This window comes from Barbus barbus (assembly GCF_936440315.1).
Source record: "Barbus barbus genome assembly, chromosome: 8".
Taxonomy (NCBI): Eukaryota; Metazoa; Chordata; class Actinopteri; order Cypriniformes; family Cyprinidae; genus Barbus; species Barbus barbus.
This window is the reverse complement of record NC_136736.1, coordinates 1,768,950-1,786,356: the sequence shown is the minus strand read 5'-3', so window position 1 is coordinate 1,786,356 and position 17,407 is coordinate 1,768,950. Positions and strand designations below refer to the sequence as shown.

The 17,407-nt window shown below is 39.7% G+C and overlaps 2 protein-coding genes across 3 annotated transcripts; both read right to left on the bottom strand.

The window, feature by feature from the left end:
• Positions 1-4,554: 4,554 nt before the first annotated feature.
• LOC306874039 (uncharacterized protein) lies at positions 4,555-6,545 on the bottom strand. Its single transcript, XM_079423754.1, has 5 exons — positions 6,410-6,545; positions 5,677-6,057; positions 5,477-5,580; positions 5,291-5,394; positions 4,555-5,175 (listed from the first exon to the last, which is right to left on the bottom strand). Exons 1-5 carry the CDS (start codon positions 6,516-6,518, stop codon positions 5,040-5,042), a joined length of 834 nt encoding a protein of 277 aa, XP_079279880.1. The 5' UTR covers positions 6,519-6,545; the 3' UTR covers positions 4,555-5,039.
• Positions 6,546-7,231: 686 nt separating this feature from the next.
• LOC306873484 (uncharacterized protein) lies at positions 7,232-12,731 on the bottom strand. Of its 2 annotated transcripts, none has more exons than XM_079422811.1 (5): positions 12,593-12,731; positions 11,874-12,236; positions 11,690-11,799; positions 11,513-11,616; positions 7,232-11,434 (listed from the first exon to the last, which is right to left on the bottom strand). In XM_079422811.1, the coding sequence occupies exons 1-5, from the start codon at positions 12,690-12,692 to the stop codon at positions 11,299-11,301; spliced, it is 813 nt and encodes a 270-aa protein (XP_079278937.1). In that variant the 5' UTR covers positions 12,693-12,731; the 3' UTR covers positions 7,232-11,298. The 2 variants fall into 2 exon arrangements, with proteins under 2 accessions (XP_079278937.1, XP_079278938.1); XM_079422812.1 differs by having other exon boundaries at positions 11,874-12,156; positions 12,593-12,712.
• Positions 12,732-17,407: the final 4,676 nt, after the last annotated feature.

Below are 17,407 nucleotides of genomic sequence, written 5' to 3'. Positions count from 1 at the left end.
GGGGGGGCGCTCCGGCGGCCTCCCGGGACCAGGGGGCAGGGCTACCAGACTCCAGAGTGGGACCCGTTCCGGGAGCCCCGGCGGGACAGGAGACTCGGGAGGCCATGGTGGATCAGGAGACTCGGGAGGCCATGGCGGGTCAGGGGACTCGGGAGGCCACGGCCTTACTTTTTCGGGCCGCCCGAGGGGTTCTGTGGCCTTGGGCCGTGACCCTATTACCCCCCCCAAATTTTCTTGGGGAAGTCCCCCCCTGGGAGCCACTGCGGAGCGGACTCTGTGGGGTGCTCTTGCAGCGCGGAGCTGGACGGAACCAGAGGAGCCGCAGGAGAGCTGGACGGCACCAGGGGAGACGCAGGAGAGCTGGACGGCCGCAGTGGAGACGCAGGAGAGCTGGACGGGACCAGCGGAGACGCAGGAGAGCACCTGCGAGGAGCAGGCACAGGAGGGCGCTCTGGAAGTGCGGATTCGCAGGGGTGTTGATAATGTGTGTGAGTGCCGGTAAGAGTGTGGGAGAGATTGTTTGGAGAAGGTGTGAGGGGATCGGGTCGAGAGGACATGTTGTAGGATGGCTGGAGAGGAGAAGTTTGGATACTTCTGCCTCGGTGAGGGGACAGAAGGAGAAGATGGGAGTTAGAGCAGTGGATGTGGTTTATTGGAGATCCTGTGGAGTTGAGAACTGGTTACTGATTGTTCTAGTTTTGTCTGTGAAAAAAGAGGCAAAGTCATCAGCGGTTATCAAAGTGGTGGGAGGTGGAGGAGGGGGACAGAGGAGAGAATTAAATGTTCTGAAGAGATTACGCATGTCTGGAGCGCTGATAATCTTGTTGTGGAAATGTGAGGATTTGGCAATGTGGACTTCAGTAGAGAAAGATGAAAGCAAAGACTGATACCTACTCAGGTCCGACGGATTATTCTAGCTGCTGTGAGAAAAGTCTATAAACGATCCACCACCTGCAGGATCCTCACATGCGATAGCCTAGTAGCCGGGACAACTTCTTCAAAGTGCCATGCTCGATTTTTGCGCAAAAACCTACCCGTACCACTCAAATTAGAAAACATTATTATAAGCTAAACGTTGTGAATCAGGATAAAGTAAGGCGATAGTTTTGAATAATGGCTGGTTATGTACTTGCTCAAATATTGATTTTGGATCATTTTTAACCAAAAAAAGTATCTCACAGAAGTGAGTACACGCCTCACATTTTTGTAAATATTTTATTATATCTTTTCATGTGACAACACTGAAGAAATGACACTTTGCTACAATGTAAAGTAGTGAGTGTACAGCTTGTATAACAGTGTAAATTTGTTGTCCCCTCAAAAAAACTCAACACACAGCCATTAATGTCTAAACCACTGGCCACAAAAGTGAGTACACCCCTAAGTGGGGGTAACAGGTGGGAATATCAACTCTTTCTCAACGGGGATCTCATTGGAAGATGAGTTGACAGTCAGCGTCTCAGACTGCAGAGATGATGGCTGAAGAGTGTGAGGGAAACAGTCAGGAAAACAGATACTGCCCCACTTCAGGACCTCACCAGTTCTCCAGGAGATGACGGGATCCTGTTGCACAAACCATGGGCGCCCTAGGATCACATATCTTGTAACTGTCCAGCTTGTAAGTGAAGAGGTCCCACGCTGTGGCGCACATGTTTTCGGCTGAGTGGTTTACCGGTTACCGATTGGACCTGCTAGGTGGTTTTGGTGGTGGTAGTCGGGAGCTTGAGCTGGTGGCAGAGATTCCCGGAGATGAAGTTCCCCGTAGTCAAGGAGGGCTGAAAAGGAGATTCCAGAGGCAGTAAGCTTCACAATAGAGGTGAGGGGCTGCATATTGATTATCGATAACTGAATGGCACTCACCATGGGTCTTGGTGGACGAATTGGGCATGCGGCGATCACATGCCCACCAGCTCCACACTACAAACATAAGCCCTGGGCCAGCCGTCTCTGCCGTTCCGATGAAGAGAGGTGAGTATTATCCACCTGCACAGGCTCATGACCTGGTTCTAGGGGCTGATGGAGTCTGAATGGTGAAAGTTGATGTTCTTCAATAAAGGATTGCATACGAGTAGCACATCGGATGGACAGCTGTAAAAACGTTCCAGACCATAGGAGTCATCATAGGCAGCGAACTGAAGCCGTACTCTCGGCTCTAATCCCTGCCGGTAGGTTGTAAGGAGCGAGCACTCATTCCAGCCGCTGGCCGCTGCAAGGGTTCTGAACTTGAGAGCATAATCGTTAATAGACAGAGAGCCCTGGCGGAGATGATAGAGTTGTTCGCTGACAGAGGTATTGCCTGCTGGTTTCGGCCCACTGGAGCGCTCGCCCCGTCAGCAGGGAGATCAGGAACGCAATCTTGGCTCTCTCCATTGGATAAAGATGGGGCTGCATTTCCAGAGCAAGGGAGCATTGCAGCAGAAATCCGTTGCACTCCTCCGCCGAGCCAGAGAAGGGCGCTGGTTTGGCCATGGGACTGGTAATTACTGTTGGAGAAGAAGTTGCGGTGTTGGTGTCGTGCGGTACAGGTGGTGAAACTGGTGTGGGGGTGAGAATCCATTTGAGAGCATCCACGATCTCCTGGAACGGGTCGGGTGTACTCATGTTGCTGAATGTTGGGGGGGGGGGGGGGGGGGTAGAGGGGGGTTGCCAGTTGTTGATTCTCCACAGTGCTGGGGGATGGTGTCTTGTAATTGGTGATGTCTTTCAGACCTTTCCACTCTGAAGCAGGATAGCTTGAAGATAATTGGTTCCTTAGCTTTCCAGAATAATTCCTCTTTGCCATTCTGATCTCCTTTTCCAGTGTGTATTTGGCCTGGTTATACAAGAATGAATGAATGAATGAATGAATGATGCATTTATATAGCACTTTTATTGTGTATTGCCATACACCCAAAGCACTTTACAATCATGTGGGGGTCTCTCCTCAACCACCACCAGTGTGCAGCATCCACTTAGATGATGCGATGGCAGCCACAGTACAATGACGCCAGTACACTCACCACACACCAGTTACAGGTGGAGAGGAGAGAGTGATAGAGCCAATCAAGTGTATGGGGATTACTAGGAGGCCTGGTTATACAAGAGTCTGTCCCCATTCCTGCAAGCATCTTCTTTGGCATGACGATTTCAGTTTATGCCTGTAGGTCGGTATAAGATGAACCAAACAGTGATCAGAGAGTCCTAAAGCTGCCCGTGGGACAGAGTGATATGCATCCATTATTGCTCTGTAACAGTGATCCAGTATATTACTGTCTCTGGTGGGACATGTGATGTGCTGTCTGTATTTTGTCAGTTCACGGGAGAGTTTTGCTTTATTAAAGTCCCCGAGAATGATTAAAACGGTGCGGGTGTTGTTGCTCAGTCTTTGTGATCAGATCAGCGAGTTTCTGTAAAGCTGAGCTCGTCCGCGGTCTGATCTAATCAGTTGAACGCTCGGCAGATGTAGCGCGCTGTCCGGAATGGTGTCATTCAGCCAGGTTTCCGTGAAACACAGAGCAGCAGAGATTGAAAAATCCTTATTTGTCCACGAGAGCAGAAGAAGTTTTTCTGTTTTGTTGGGTAGAGAGCGGAGATTTGCCAGATGGATGCTAGGCAACGGCGTTAAAATTCTGCGCTTTCTGAGCTCCACAAGCACGCCGGTTCGCTTCCCCCTTCTGCGCATCCTGAAGCGTTTGACCAGCACTACCGTTCCGCCAACTACAACAGTCAGCAAAACGTCCGGATAGCCGAAATCCGGTAAAAGATTTTGTGGTGTGTTCTGCCGAATGTTCAGCTGTTCATCCCTAGTAAAACTGATTGTGTTTGAGAAACAAAAACAATAACAACTAACAAAATCAGTACAAACACTGGAAAGCTAAGCACTGTGGCTGTCATGTGCAGCGCCATCTCAGATCTTAGAAGTAAACAGTCTTGATTTGGAGCTATTTAACATGATCACGCCTTAATGTTTATTATTTTAATATGTTTTCTTGAGGTTCACACATAAATGGATATATAGATAGATTAGAATAGGCTTGAAGCAAGGAGAAGAAGTCTTGTGATCCCTGGTTGTTAATTATCCCCTGAATGTATCACTGAATGTCTCTGAGTATGGCCAACAGCTCTATCTGCTGACTCATGACATTTGCATCAGCCATAAAGCAAGGAAAAATAGCCTACATATGAAAGTGAAGTAAAATAATAAACCTTTTGTTTAGAGGAGTCCAGTGCATTTACCTTACACAACAGTCTAAAATTATTTATTCAATTGCTTGGAATCATGTTTCCTTTTGGCAGCCACAGAACTAGTTTCAGTCAAAATTATTTCAAATGTACTGCTTAAGACTGAAACATGTAAATACGGCAGTAATTTGGCAGAAAACAATTGAGCCATCATTCTGGGTCTGATGTTTCTCTTCTCTGATCAGCCCAGTTTGAGGAAAACAAACAAACAAACAAATCAAAAAGAAATAAAATTGCTTTCTGCTGCATCCTGCTGGACTGGATAGTCATGAATCAATCAATCAATCAATCAATAAATCAATCAATAAACAAACAAGTAAGTGCTGTGGGTTTGCTGTAGCAATAATGTTAACTGACTTTTATTTAAAATAAATAAAAAAACGTTACACAAACACTCAATATCAGCATAAAAGGGTGAATTTCGACACTTTAGACTGACAAATGAGACTTATGATAACAGCTAGAATAAGATCATATTAATATGTGTGATGGAATAAAACATAAATACATCAGAAAGGAAGCGCATTATCCACTGTCCCACATTACACTAATTCACCTGCGAGAAAAAAGGATGTTGTGAGTTTATTATAGCAATAAGAAAATAATGAAACTTTTACATTTCCTTTTCATATGAATGCCACTACTGATTTTGTATATTATAGAAAAGTATACACCAAAAATTATATTATAAAACAGGATAATATAAAAAGAAAATAGTGGACTGCTTTTAAAGTCAGAAACCGAAATCATAAATAATGCAGACACAATAAGAATGATTCCATAAAATAGCAAAAGCAAAACTTATATATAACCATATCCTATTTCTCACAAACACCTTTTCTCTTCTCTGAACATGGCAGATCATTCCAGTTTTTCAGGACGGGTTGTGAAGACATCAGTTCAACACAGTCCTCATTTCCACCTTCGTTATTCGGCTCACCATTTTGCCAAAACCTGAATAACATGTATCAGATTTTTTGTTAATCAACAAGACAATTCCTATAGAAATTGACAAAAGCAACTACATTAAATGATGAAAATAAAGTAGTACAAAGTACAGTACACTTACGTTTGTTTCAGTGTTGAATTATCAACCCATGTCATGTTGCCCTCCTGCTCTCTATCAGACAAACCAATCCACACTCTCTCCGCGGTGAATGAAGATATGAATCTCTGTGTGTGAATAACAAGGAATGAATGTAAATCCACTCATTCACTGGCAGACACACAAACAAAGTCAGTCAAGCAAACTCACCTGCTTCTCTTCAGTGTTGATAATGACCAGATCAGCTCCACGATCCCTGCAGTACTGCCTGCTGTCAGACCAGCTCTTCAACTCATTACACATGAAAAAACAAACTGAACCACACAGATTTTTGTACATGAACACTTCTCTGTATACATACATGAAAACCGAAGTATTAAAAACTGCAACAAAAACAGAATTGTACTGACCTTGTTTAGATTCTTTCTTCAGCTGAGTCAAAGAGTTCAAGTTGCTCTGTAACTGGCTTTTCTCAGCAGTGAGATCTCTGACTCTAGTCTCCATCTGGCTTTTCTCTTTAGCAAGATCTTTGACTCTGGTCTCCAGCTCCAGTTTCTTCTGACTCAAAGAGTTGAAGTTGTTCTTCAGTTGGTGTTTTTCAGTCATTAGATCAGTGTAATTGTCATGTAAGCTGTTGATGGTTTGATTGAACTCTTCAACTGTGTTCTTGTAACTCTTTATCAGGTCTCTCTCTGCTGTGACGGTGATGTGCTGCAGTATGATGAAGACCAGCAGAACAACACAAATGAGCCCGAGACCCACTGTGATCAACACCAAACATCTACTTCCTCCTGACAAACAGGAAGAAAACACAAATGTAAATGAATACGCTTCATATTATTAGAAATTACCTTTCAAATGAGCCTTTAAGATAATCAATCTTTGTCTTTAGTAATTTTGTAGAGTTTGTATTTTCTTTTATAAGACAAACATTGCTATATAGTAACAATGTTGGTGTACGATAAAATATCCAAACAAGAACATGTTGAAAAAGTAAACAAGAATTCCATGATGATACATTTTAAATAAATGCAGAAACATTGACATGTTTTTCTTAGCATAAATATTTAAAGTGTATTAATTTTCACATTATTGACACTATTTATAACACAATTTCTGCTTTAAAGTCTTTTCTTTTCTTACTGTGCTTTAGATCTTTTCCTTCATCCTCGTTGTGACTCTGAGTTTGAGGTCCAGTTGTGTTCTGAATATCTTTGCATTCAACATTTTCATAAATGGCCTCTAAATCCATTATGCACTGTATCTGATAGCACGTCTTCACAGTGAGCTGTGATCTTAATAATAACTAGTGCTATTTCTACACAGGAAGTGGCTTTTCACACTGGCCTTCGACAAAATATAAAGTCTTTCAGTCACACTTAAAATCTCTCTGAAAATCTGTACTGCTATGCTTGTGTGTTGTACATTCAGCCACATGTTATCAGCTTCAGAAGCCAACAAGAGGAGTCTGTGAACAATCATATGGACTCAAACAGCCTTAAACAGGCCAAACAGCATTAAACTGGCCATACTGGACGTTTATATTGATGATGCAGGAAACACAGCAGCAAGTGCTCTGACTCTGATGTTTCTCTTCCTCTCTGATCAATTCAGTCTGAGAAACCTGCTCTCTGTTGTGTCCTGCTGGACTGGAGGAAATCTCTCCATACAGCAATAAAGCAGATAGGGTGAGTACAGTAGAGACACTTTCTGCTTGTTTCTTCACTACACAAAAACAAGATGCTGAAATGAAGTGATTTTTCACATGATATTTCTTTTGCTTGTGTACTAAAATATCATGAATTGGTAATAGCCATAAGTAGCTCATATTTTCCACAATTAGCTCATAAACATGAGGTGCATTTTTGTCTCAACTGTACCAATATGGTGTACAGTTAAAACAGTAGCATGGTACAATAAATGTAATAAATTAAAAAACTTTTTTTTTTTTTTTTTGCTTTATTTAATTCAGATTTAGTTCAACAAAACAGGAACAAATATTTAACGCTACAAAAATATATGGCAAACAGTACAACTGTAAAAATAACAGTAAAAATAACAATATACATACCCGTATATTATTTAACCCTACCCCTAAACCTACGCATCACTTGGATCTTTTTACATTTTCAATCATTCTGTATGATTTATGAGCTTGTTTCATCATGGGGACCTAAAAAATATTCCCATAAGGTGAATTTACTGGTATTGCTATACTTGTGGGGACATTTGGTCCCCATAATGTAGGTAACACCAGTACACAAACACACACAGCCTCTGTATGCATTTTATTTTCTATGATTGAACTGTTACTGTAAACTAAACATCATGTGAAGCAATAGGAAACCAATCTGGATACATTTGATACACTATGTCTCAACCGTACCCCACTGACATGCTCGCACATTTCTTTAGATTATGAAAAGACTTTGCATGGCACAATGTCATAAAATATGCCTATTTTTAGCGCACAGAGTAACGTTTGCAATGATATATGCTAAGTTTAACAATCATGAAAGAATACTTGTGGAAGGGACATGGTGAAATGAAAATCTCACCTTGTAAAAAAAAACTTTTGCTGATATCTTCGGAGTGGAAAGACGCACACATTTCAAATTTCCCACGATCAAAGAGAGCACAAATACACATGTGTGGAGCAAAACTCACGGCTCGGGGTTCTTGTGTACACACGTTATTTAAGGTGTTTCAACTGTACACATGTCTAAATGTACTCAGTCTAAGGAAGAAGTATGAAATCGAAACAAAAATACCAAGTTAACTATGGTAATGATGGAAAGTATAAGTATGATCAAATCCTTAAAGAGTTGGAGAGAATTAACTGGGCGGTGCACTAATTCCAGCAAGATTAAAATGAAAAGCATTATGACAGATGAGAAGAAGGAGGTGAATTAATACATGCATCAGTTTTTTCATCAAGAAACACTTCCACAGGATACACCTATGTATCCTCACTCATCTCTCCTCTGGAAGTTTCCTTACCTCCTCGTGGTGTAATTAGAGAATTGAGATGTACATCAAGATGGGTAACTTTGATCAGTTTCTGGGTCACAGGCGCGAGGAAACGAGGAAGCATCAATCTGAGTACTGAGAAGCACCCAAAGAATGAAGTATGAAATGAAATGCCAAGTTCACAATGGTAATGATGGTAACTGAACATTTCATTCAAAGAGAAAGCAATTGAACTCAAAAGCAGTGTTAGTAGTTTGTAATGTAGTTTAGTGTCATTGTCTCTTTAACACTTCAGAACAAATGAGGTACAATAACAGCTAGAATAAGATAATATTAATATAGAGCTGCTTGTGATTTAGCAAAACATGAACACATCGGATGTGTTTCACAGGCAGGAAACTTACAAATGAATTCTACAATCACAATAAGATTGATTTCATAAAATAATACAAGTAAAAGCATGATAAGACTGGATGAACCCTATTTCTCACAAATCCCGTTTCTATCATTTGAGCATGGCAGATCATTCCAGTGTCTTTTGAAGGCCTCATTTCAATACAGTCCTCGTCTACACCATCATAATTATTCGGCTCACCTTTGATCCAAAACTTGAACAAAATGTGTGACCCTGGACCACAAAACCAGTCATAAGTGTCAATTTTTCAAAATTTAGATTTCTACATCATCTGAAAGCTGAATAAATAAGCTTTCAATTGATGTATGGTTTGTTAGGATAGGACAACATTTGGCTGAAATACAACAATCTGGAATCTGAAAGTGCAAAAAAACTCAAAATATTGAGAAAAGTGCCTTTAAAATTGTCCAAATGCAGTTCTTAGCAATGCATATTATTATATTTTTATATATTTACAGTTGGACATTTACAAAATATCTTCATGGAACATGATCTTTACTCAATGTCCTGATGATTTTTGGATTAAAAGAAAAATCAATAATTTTGACCAATACAATGGCTATTGCTACAAATATGCCCCAGCGACTTAAGACTGGTTTTGTGGTCCAGGGTCACATGTGTCAGATTAGTATCAGAACCCCAAATCAAATCATAACCCAATCATCAAACTAAGAAAAAAAGGAGTGTAATAAGCAATTTATAAATCAACAATACTCACAGTAGCACATGTCAAGTTTTAAAAGTAAACTAGTTTAAAAAATAAACTAATTAAAAAAAAGAAGAAAAAAGAAGAAAAAAGTAAACTAATAATAAAAAAAAAGGTTCATCAAGACAAACTCTGAAGTTGGCTAAATGGTTAAAGCTTAAAGGTTTTGAAGGCAATACAATCTATCAGAAAACAGATCATGACTACATCTATCATGACATAGTGTGGTGCTAGAATGTTTCTAGCATGGTTTAGCATGTTTCTATGATATTTCTAGCATGTAAATCACATTGTCATGTTGCTAGTATATCTCTAATGTTTATCACGTCTAACTTGAACTAGCATGTTGTTAGCATGTTTAGCATGTTTTTAACATGATTTAAAACGTTTCTATTATGCTGCCAGCATGATGTAGCACATTGTTAGCATTTTAAACTTGTTTCTGACATGATTTACAGTTTTTCTCAATCGATTTGACACTTTTCTCGAATGTAATGTAATTGCTATCAAGTCTTTATTACAACCAACAAAAAGTAGCCTATCGTTATTGTAGGGTAACAGTCGAAGTTGACTAAGCTAATGAGTGGATTAAGAAGGCTCTTTCAGTCGGCAAGAGAGAGGAACTGGCTGGAAATTTATTGGCTAGGAGGATTGCATCGCAATCTGGGAGAAGGCTACTGTCATGAATCAGGTCCATGGACTTCCATTCGCTCGCCACCAGAGGTCACTCCTCCATCACATTGACTTTCACACCACACAGACTGTTACATATTACCCTGGACTACATTTCCCAGCAGCCATTTCACTAATCACACGCTCACACCTGAGAACTATCCCACAATCACACACCCTACATAAACCATGGACTTCCTTTCACAGATCGCTGAGTATTGTTCTGTGTATAGCACTCCCCTAGTGTTAGCTTCCTTACCGAGCCATTCTGTGTTTCTGTTTAGTTTCAGTATTGTTCTGCGTTTATTACTCTCCTAGATTTAGCTGCGATACGGAACCCACTTAGTTGTCTTAGACTTGCCTTGTCTGTTTTCTCGTGTTTTGAATCTTGCCCATGTTTCCTGGTTTTACCCTTCGTCTTTCCGTTTGGACTCTGTTTGCCCCTGCTTGGACTATTGCTCGTGCTCTCAGATTATCCCTCTTGTCTAAACCCTTTGGATATTGTTCGCCGATTGACGACCCACGCATGCCCTCGGAATTCTCGTGTCTTGTCCTCAACATATCTGTTAACTGATGTTTGACCCTGCCTGTGATTTGACCACGTCTCTGTATAATAAAAGCTTGCACATGGATCCGTATGCCTCACGTCTCGTTGGCTCTGTTACAGCTACTAACAGTAGTAAGGGATTTTTTTTTTTTTGCAACTTGTTACTGACTTAATAGCAGTTTGCTGTGCAATATGTGCCAATCGGGTGCAGCTGAGTCTGTGTCTTCACAGCCGGGTTCAGGTCCAACTTTCGAATAATTATATTTTTCTTCATATCCACAGAGCGCTAAACACTCTCATGCAGTGTATGTTTCATTCATACTTGAAGCTGGAGGGTGCTCTCACGCTGAAAGACCAAAACAGACTCATAAAAGTAATTATGATTTGCCAGGAAATCCCTAATATGGACAAAAACATCCAGTTTTCACCATATAAGCTGAATAGAAAGCAGAAATGTTTTGATTGATGAAAAGTAAAGACAATAAACACAGGATTGTGACAACGTATGGTTTATGTGTGTTTTTCAAGTCATCCTCAGGTTCTAAATAAAGTATATGAATAATGCAGTGCTAATTGAAATAGCATTTATTAAATAAACTATTCTGCCTTAAAAATGGGGGGAAAAAAGTATTTCAAGACCTCAATCAGAAACATAACCAATCCCATTCACAAATTAGTCCATAAAATAATTCCATTAAAAACACAACAAGACAGGATCAAACCTATTTCGCACAAAACCCTTTTCTCTTCTCTGAGCATGGCAGATCATTCCAGTTGTTCAAGATGGGATGTGAAGGCATCAGTTCAATACAGTCCTCATTTCCATCTTGATTATTCGGCTCACCTTTAAGCCAAAACCTGAATAACATACATAAGATTTTCAATGAATCATCAACAAAACTAAAAAGAGTAACAAAGTACAGAAGAACACTTTACCCTTGATTCAGTGTTGAATTATCCACCCATGTCATGTTGCCCTCGTTCTCTCTGTCAGACAAACCAATCCACACTCTCTCCTTGACTAATGAAGATATGGACCTCTGTGTGTGAACAAAAACAGGAATAAGTTTCATTAACAGTCTCATTCATTAACAGACACTCACTCAAACTCACCTGCTTCTCTTCAGTGTTGATAATGACCAGATCAGCTCCAAGATCCCTGCAGTACTGTCTGCTGTCAGACCAGCTCTTCGCTTCAGTGGACACAAAAAGCCTGCCGTTTCCTGTCAATAAACAAACACAACTTTGATTGTGTTGTAAAGTGTTTAACTATACATACGAATCGATTTGTACAAACCTTGGCCAGATAACTTCCTTAGTTCAGTCTCTAATTCCAGTTTCTCCTGACTCAAAGATTCAACGTTTCTCTGTAACTGGCTTTTCTCAGCAGTGAGATCTTTGACTCTGGTCTCTAGCTCCATATTCTTGTGACTGCAAGAGTTGAAGTTGTTCTTCAGTTGGTGTTTTTCAGTCATTAGATCAGTGTTATTGTCCTGTAAGCTGTTGATGGTTTGATTGAACTCTTCAACTGTGTTCTTGTAACTCTTTATCAGGTCTCTCTCTGCTGTGACGGTGATGTGCTGCAGTATGATGAAGACCAGCAGAACAACACAAATGAGCCCGAGACCCACTGTGATCAACACCAAACATCTACTTCCTCCTGACAAACACGACACAAAACACACACATGTTAATTACAATTTTTTGCATATTATTTATCTATAATAACTCAAATCAACCTTTATATGTAATCTACCTTGATTGGTAGATACATTATGAGGTTTTTTGAAGACTATGATCTTTTACAATGACAAACATATGGAATTACTGTAAATGTAAAGCGTACGGTTTACAGTACAATTAAAAAGCCTATGCAAACAAAAATATTCACTGAAAATGTAAACAGAAAATGTTTTTTGAGTAAACAATGATTGAATTTTATTTAACAATTCTCATCCCCTCAAAAATTAGCGATACCCATCACCGTCTTTGCTTCAAACTAAACTTCCTGCTTACTTTGCTTTCGAGCTTTTCCTTCATTCTGGTAGCGACTCTGTGCTCGAGGTCCAGATCTGTTATTAATATTTCTGCATACATAAAAGGTCCCTGATTCCATTATTTGCTGTTACTTACAGTAGAGTACAGATGAGGTGTGGTCTTTATAATGTGTAGCGTGTTTTTAAATAGTGCAAACCCTACACAGGAAGTGGTTTCATTAGTTCAGAAAAATCTAGATTTCATTCTCAGTCTAAATCTCTCTATAAACTCACACTACTTTATGGCTGAATATTTACAGCATATTTAACCTCATGGTGTCAAAGCAATGTGGAGTTTTTCCTGTGATCATGTTAGCAGCTAAAATATCCAACAAGAGGAACCCGTGACCATCAAAATGGACTCAAACACCCCAAAGAGGCCTAACTGGACCTTTTTACTGAAGACAATTGACTGGACCTGAAATTCTTATGGGAATTAATAATGATTTTAATCTGCACCACTGTGGCATTAAGAGACAGAGAGGATGATGGTAAAAAATAGAGATTGCAGAATGATGACTTCCTGTTTACAGCTATTAAACACAGACTGGTGACAACAGGATAGTCACACTTTCATTTTCTCAGTAAGTGTCACTGTTCTGCCATTTTTAACTAAGATGGTGTAAATAAATAACTTGGAGTTGAATTTGATTGTCAGAAGATCAGCATATCGTACTTTATGGACAGGAAACTCAAAACAATTCTTACATTTCTCAACAATTATAGTAATTAATTCTGGTCTCCAACGCCAGATAATTTGTCAATACAAAACATATTTGTGCCATTCAGCTCACCAATTCATAAATGAACAATACTCACAGTACAGCAATGGTCAAGCTAATGCCAATGTTGTTTTAATGATCAGTGGGCTTTCTTAATGTGTCAGTTCACTAAAGGTCAAGGTCAAGTTCAGATGATGTCATATAATCATACAAGATCACATAACAAAAGTCCTTCAGCTGAAGCTATGACTGTGTTCCAGTTCGTTTTTTATGCCCTTCATCTTGTTGTCTCATCATTGCACACATTGCACAAGTGATCACTAAAGACGTCACACTTGCAATCCCAGACAGCAAGCAGTGTTGGCCCAGATACGGCCCACATGGATTTCACACGGGCCAGATGATGGCTGGATCTGGGCCAAAACTATGTTGCTGTCTGGGATGGGCAGAACTGGAATGTCCTACGCTCTTGATCACTTTGAATCAACTATGGAGTAGTGTTGTGTCATTCGCAAACGAGCCAGCTTTAAGAGCTGATTCTTTGTAGCAGATGAGAAGAACCAAATCCCATCGAGGAGAACGAATATTCAGCTGGAGCCTTCTATTTTAGCGATAGTGGTTTGTGTGATGGTAAGTAATTTTTTGTTTACTGTTTTCATAAAAAGCCTTATTTTTATGCATTTTTTGTTACAAAAAAAAAAAAAATACACAAAAGGATCACACCATTATGTGAAAGAAGGAAGGGGATACATGCTCCAAAGATAGCGAGTGTAGTGGTACAGGCCAGGTAACGTACACAGAGTGACAGAGAGAGGCGGGGGAGCCAGATTTAAATGGTTAAGGTAACCCTGATAGCAACATATTGGCCCACATCTGGCACATGTGGAATGATGATCTGGCCCACATGTAGCGTGGAATGATGGCACTTGGGCGGACCGCTGCTGTTAGCCAGATCTGGGCTAAAAGCAGGCCATACAATCCATGCAGAAAGGCATGGATTGTACACAGTAAAAAAAAATATTATATATATTTTTTTATATATTTGTTAGTCGAAACAGAAGGCTAAAGTATATGTTAGTAAAGGTAAAGAGAATGTGGGCAAAGAAAGACAAAGTTTGTTGGTTAATCAGTTGAAAGTAGGACCTCTGAGTTTTAAATGTTTGATTTATGATGGTCAAAGTATGTAGAGGATGAAGTAGTGGAATAGTTGGGCTTCTGATTTCCTTTTTTTTTTGAAGACGAATTCTCCTTGCCACATGTGAGAACTACTACAGTTGAATGAAAATACATGTGAAAAATCATTTAAAATAAATAATTTCAGAAAAATATGAGAAACATGATGTTGTCATGCATTTATTTATTACAGAATCAGACAATAGACAAAAAAAAAAAAGTACATAGCCACATAAGTTACATAAATGGAGAAAAATGAAATCAGTCAGCAGAAGTGATGCAGTAAAAATGATTATTTTCAAAAGATGGACAACTGGACGCTAACTCTCACAGATCCATTTTCTCAAAGCTGTGCATGGGATATCATTCCAGTTGCTCAGGACAGTTTTTGAAGGATTCAGTTCAATACAGTCTTCATTTCCACCTGCGTCATTCGGCTCATTTATTTCCCAAAACCTGAAATACATACAAGCAGTTTCAGTTCCTAAACAGCTACAGTATAGTTACTCACTCTTGTAGGCTATATAAAGAACAACAATCTTTTTAAAAACAAATGCAAAAGGTGCAAAAACAAATGCAAAAGGTGCAAAAACAAATGCAAAAGCCAGAGTTCATCGCTATAAATCCGGCCTAACACTGGGCAAAGGTTTGTTTCAATTTAAAGCCGTTTGAGGGAAAAAATAGTGATGAAAAATACATGAATTGGCATTTAAAAAATGTTGTATGCATACATTTATAATCCAAATAGGCTTAAAGGAAAAGCATTGTAATACAGTCACAATATAGACTATAATATAAGCATGCACAAGCCAGGTCGCATGACATTGACACAGTAAATATGCAAATAAGAACGTTAAACCATCATTTAAAAGTGTACAGTGTGAAATGTCATCACGGAATTAATTGATAAGCCCTCGAAAATTACAACCAGTGTGAAACATGAAGCAAGATAACCTAGGATTTTGTTAACCCAGGGTTTGAAATGACCCTATTTAAAGTGAGAAAAGTCTCTCATCACTTACCCTTGATTCAGTGGTGAATTATCCACCCATTTCATGTTGCCCTCATTCTTTGTGTCTGACAAACCAATCCACACCATATCCTTGACTAAAGATGATACCAGCTGCTGTGTGTAAAAAGACAGGAAAAAATAAATAAGAGCGAGAATTTCCATTACATTGGTTTTCGTCTTTGTCATCTGTCAGTCAACTAAAACTGATCACAGATGGTTACTAGTAATAATAATGGATATTCAACAGGAAGAACAAATACAAGATGCGTAAAAAAATAGTGTTTTCATATTATTGGGCACTGATTTTTTAAGCAGTGTTAAGAAAGTTTAAATGCGAGACATTTTTTGACTTGTTTGTATGTGTGAGGAAATCTACTGCATGTTCATTCACAACAGAATTGTTTTGAACTAATTGAATTTGCCACTGACCTAGCTAACAGAATTTTGTTCTGAAAATATTCAGTGTTGGTTCTGGGAACATAAAAAATGTCCGGTTTTCTTGACGTTAGAGGAACGTTTAAAACCCTGGCCTCTAAACTCACAGACCTCAGCCTGAACTCCTCACTCTGTGACTGGATTCAAGACTTCCTCACCGGCAGACCTCAAGTGGTGAAAGTTGGCCAGTTCACCTCAAACTCCATCACTCTGAACATAGGAGCCCCACAGGGCTGTGTCCTGAGTCCCCTGCTCTACTCTCTCTACACGCATGACTGCGTGTCCTCTCACAGCTCCACATCTATTATCAAATTTGCTGATGATACTGTGGTTCTGGGCCTCATCTCCAACAACGATGAGACCGCATACTTGGATGAGGTAGAGAGACTCACATCATGGTGTCAGGACAACTGTCTCTCTCTGAATATGAGCAAAACTAAAGAGCTGATCATGGACTTTAGGAAGAGACAGCAGCAGCCCTACACTCCTCTTATGATCAGTGGGACCCCTGTGGAGAGGGTGAGTAGCTTCAAGTATAAACATCTCCGAGAACCTGACTTGGACTACACACATCCAAACACAGGTTAAGAAAGCCAGGCAAAGACTGTACCACCTGCGACAGCTGAGGAAATTCAGGGTCTCACCAGCAATCCTGAAAACTTTCTATTCAGGGACCATAGAAAGTGTATTGACTCAGTGCATCTCAGTGTGGTATGGAAACAGCTCCAATCAGGACTGCAAAGCACTACAGAGAGTTGTGCGCTTAGCTGAGCGCATCTCAGGGTCTGCTCTCCCCTCTCTGCAGGACATCTACCTCAAACGCTGCAAAAGTAGAGCTGTCAAAATTATTAAGGACTCTAATCACCCTGGTAACCAGCTATTCACTTTGCTTCCATCTGGTAAGCGCTTCCGTAGCCTGATGGCAAAAACTGAGAGACTAGGAGGAGCTTCTTCCCCCAGGCCATCAGGGTCCTAAACTCTAACTCTGTGTCATAACATCACTTGACTCCATGTAAATATCACCATATCAATAAGCTATTCAATTTTTTTTCTACCTCATATTGCTGCTATTTAAATACCCTGGACAACTTTTTGCACATTCCTCTTATTACTATTTAAGTCAACAACATACTGACCTGCACATTTATATTTATATTTTTTCTCTTTTATTTTATTCTTTTATTTTTTCTACTTTTCTTTTTCTTAATATTTGTATACTTTATAATTGCACTGTCCTTGGAGCGGACCTGACCTACATTTCACTGCTGGTTATACTCTGTATAATTGTGTATGTGACAAATAAATAAAAAAAATCTTGAAAAGGTAGGATGTTCCTCAAGTGTTCTTTCAACTTAATCTTGACTTAAAATTCAACATTCAAGGAACGCTGATTTGTAACATTCCAAGAACATAAAAATATAAATTTTCCTTAATGTTAGTAGAATGTTATTTA